Source organism: Teleopsis dalmanni, chromosome 2, assembly GCF_002237135.1.
Source record: "Teleopsis dalmanni isolate 2A chromosome 2, ASM223713v2, whole genome shotgun sequence".
NCBI lineage: Eukaryota > Metazoa > Arthropoda > Insecta > Diptera > Diopsidae > Teleopsis > Teleopsis dalmanni.
Window position 1 is genome coordinate 187,156,566 of NC_051847.1, and position 3,718 is coordinate 187,160,283.

The 3,718-nt window shown below is 31.5% G+C and overlaps 1 protein-coding gene across 1 annotated transcript in view; it reads right to left on the bottom strand.

Moving 5' to 3' along the window:
• Positions 1 to 674, bottom strand: part of LOC119676383 — a 2,760-nt gene extending 2,086 nt beyond the window's left edge. The window contains exon 1 of the mRNA XM_038087620.1: positions 524 to 674. Coding sequence (XP_037943548.1) covers positions 524 to 674 — 151 coding nt within the window. The remainder of the gene's footprint in view (positions 1 to 523) is intronic.
• Between the last annotated feature and the right edge of the window lie 3,044 nt (positions 675 to 3,718).

The following is a 3,718-nucleotide window of genomic DNA, read 5'->3' on the forward strand; positions in this document are numbered from 1 at the left end:
CTAAGAAATAAAATATAAACAACTAAGCTAAACACTTAAATCAGTTGCAATCATTTAAATAAATTTAATTAAATTATTAAAGAATTTTTAAATTTCTTTTTTCTAATACAGTAAAAGATGTTTTAAAAGGCTTCCAAAAGATCTGACAATTCTATTTGATTTATATATTAGACTGAGCTAAGGACGAGCAACATTTCACATTTTAGAGAAAAATCCATTTATGAGAACGTTCATTTAATAGAGCTTTCACTGTATGTATATTTTTTTTACGATTTACTATTCATTTGCTAAAATTTTTTAATATTTCAATGACAGATTGAGAAATTTTATTTACACTTGTGTATAGAGAACTGACTACATTTGCATACTAGAAATTCTTAAACCCTTTCATATATGCAACTATACCAAGTCACGTATTCACGTATTTGTATATCCTTTGCATTATGCCTCCAAAACATTTGCGTTCCGTTCCGTTACAAAATATTAACATTAACGGCCAAGGCAGACATGTTTGCGCACTGACCGCCATTGGCACTTTGCAGACTTATTTCGCTTAGGAACCAACAGTTGTGGCAAGTTTTAGGTAATGCTAATGTTGTGTCAGAGGTTAGATGGCCAACTGTTGGCGGGCGTGAATGATGCACAGCGTATAAGCAACTTCGTTCTGTGCCCATTTGAATGGGCAACGCAATGCATGCGGATGCATGTGAGTGCATCTGAATGCATGATAATAACGTGCAACATTTTCGGTTGCAAGCTGTAATTAATTAGACTCGAAGGCATTTTACAAAACCGTGTACACCTCAACGCACTAATTGAACACAAAATGCAATCCCCATGCAACACGTTATCCTGCAGTATTTTAGACTTGGTTGCTCTACACAGCCTGCGTACAACGCAAGATTTGCCCCAAAAGGCTGCAAGGTATGAAATAGCCGTGAAGGCATACAAAGCAATACATTTGTGAAGACACTCAGTTTCTCTAATGGCAATTTTTTATTGGTATACAGAAATGGACAGCTTTTCAAGGACTTCACTAAGGACCTTCCCGAGTGCTTTTGTGCAAAATCGCAAATATTTATTTGTGTGTTTATGCGTTGAAATATTTGAAGTTTAGTTTAGTGTTGGGTTTGAAACTTAAGCTTCAAATGCTTTTTTGCTTAATTTTCATTTTAAATCAAATATCTGTAAATCAAATATATTCAAGTTTGCCACTTTATCTTAATTTTCTAATTCGACATTTGATTTCCGTAACTCAATGCTAATGGCTAGGCAGTCGAATAAGTACGCTCTATGTAACAAACAACGCAAGGACTTGCCAGGATATATGAAATTACAAGGCAATATGTGTAGTTGCATATGCAAAATTTGAAGTTCATTTGCAGGCCAGTTTCAATTTGATGCTCTTAAGTAATTTCGTAATTTTCTTCAATTAAAGTTTAATAAATTTAATTTGCTTTTCAATTTAAGTTACTAATTCGATGTTTTTAATTTTGCTTTTTGAACTGCAATTAAGTTGTTTTCAACATTTCAATTATGGCTCGTAAGTTGTTTGCTATTTGAAAACTTAATATTCAATTTGTGTTTGTGAATCTGACAAAATGAAGTAAAATATCTTCATTCAATTTGAATGATTACGTTGAAATTAGACTTTTAAGATGGATCCTGTTAAGGCCATTAGGCTTTTAAAAAAACAACGAATATAGGGACAGAAAACTTAAAAATGTCAAAACTTGTAAAATTACTTAAAAATATTTGAAATCTTATCAATTCTTTGGTCATATCATATATATATGATTTCGAGAAAACAACCATCATGAACACAAAAAGCTCATGCGTAAGATATTCTTAGTTGATATATAAGGTAACTGATTATATTCAATCAAACTTTTATTAAATGTTTTCTAACAGTACTGCTCCAAGCCTTTTATTTAACGTTTTAACAAAAGTTATGGCATGACTCATTGTCACAACACTATTATATTTCTCTATGGTCTCTATATATATACATAGTCGAACTCAAACTGAAGTCAATATAAGTATAAGTATAAATATATAAGTATAATTTATATATACGAATATGATAAGAGACAAACAACAGTTGAGACCTTATGCTTTACTAGAAGTTAATGAGAAAGAAGAGGAAATTTATATATACGAATATGATAAGAGACAAACAACAGTTGAGACCTTATGCTTTACTAGAAGTTAATGAGAAAGAAGAGGAAATTTTTTGCATCAAGTCACAGTGTTCAATCTCCCAGCATGATCTTTCAAGACATCCAAATGAGCAATATGTGCCTCCGAGTGGAAGTGCTGATAACTATCAGCACGCGCCTTCCCAACCTAACATAACCGAATGTATTCATGGTACGAAAGGTTTATACATTACCTACCTCCTATCAATCAATTGTCGTATTTCAAAAAATCGAAAACCTATTCTATTGAAAGGAAACCCTATCTCGATGATCAAGAACTCATGCCATCTGATTAGTTTGTCTTCAGCGAAAATTAGGAGACTCTCAAACGGATTCATAGAATAAACAAATGAAATTAGACTTGCATTTGAAATCAAAGAATATGACTCTGTTGTTTTTTATGATGTGAAACAAAGCTTTGACAAAGTCCCATACATAAAAGTCTTATACATAAAATATGCAAAATTCAACCACATCAAGTTTATTAAGTTTAGATGTCTTACCTCAAACTATGTTGAAATCTGTCATTTCAATAAATTCACCATAAATGCTGAAGTTCTCAAGATAGCGTTACCGATCCCGGTCGATACCTTCTCCTTTAACACAAGAATTTTGTCTGTATTCAATGTAATTTATATTCTAATATAAATGTTCTATTTAGCATACATTCTAACATAGAAATATAAAGGACTCAATCCAAAACATAAAGATTTATCACTGGTATCCCATTGTGAAAACAAGGAAAGAATATATACACAGTGATCTGCATATAACACCTATAAAAACGGAATTTGATAAGCTAAGGCAAGAAATATATAAAAGAGGTTCAAGAACGCGTTACTCCTTCAGCCAGAAGTTTTGCATTTAGTACCGTAGTTTCTTGCATAAAAATAGGTGATCGGTTAGAATAAGTTAGAAGATAAATTAAAACTTGAATTTTAAATTTTTATTACTGTCTCTAAGAGATCAAACTTAAAGTATTTCCGTGCACATTACAGTTATGTGATCCTCATTAAAAAACTTACTTACGTTATTTATTTTTAAAAATTTAATATGTTTCGAGTAAAAAAAATATTGCTTATATTCTGTATCCCCGAGGCACCTCAATGCGAGTATTAGATTGCTTTTAAATAGATCGGGATCAAATACAGATGCCTATATATTGTTAAATCCTCCCATTTTTCATTAAAAAGTTCAAGACAGAAAGAACTCAGTGGCGATTTATATGATGTCAGTGATATGCCCATATTGTTCAGGTATTCCTAAAGATTTCCTGAAACACCCCGTCTGACTAACACGTCTGCTTTGCAATTGCCGAAAATTTCCCTATGACCGGAAACCCAGATTAGAGTAATATTGAGCTGATTAAATATGATAGTAATAAAAAAAGTTTTAAATAATAATAATTTTTGTTGTTTCAATTCAGTACTATTCGAAACCTCCCTATTAAATACAATTGTTTCTATTAAGTAAAATAGTCACTACCGTCATAACTGATGTTAAAATCAAACAAAAGTTTT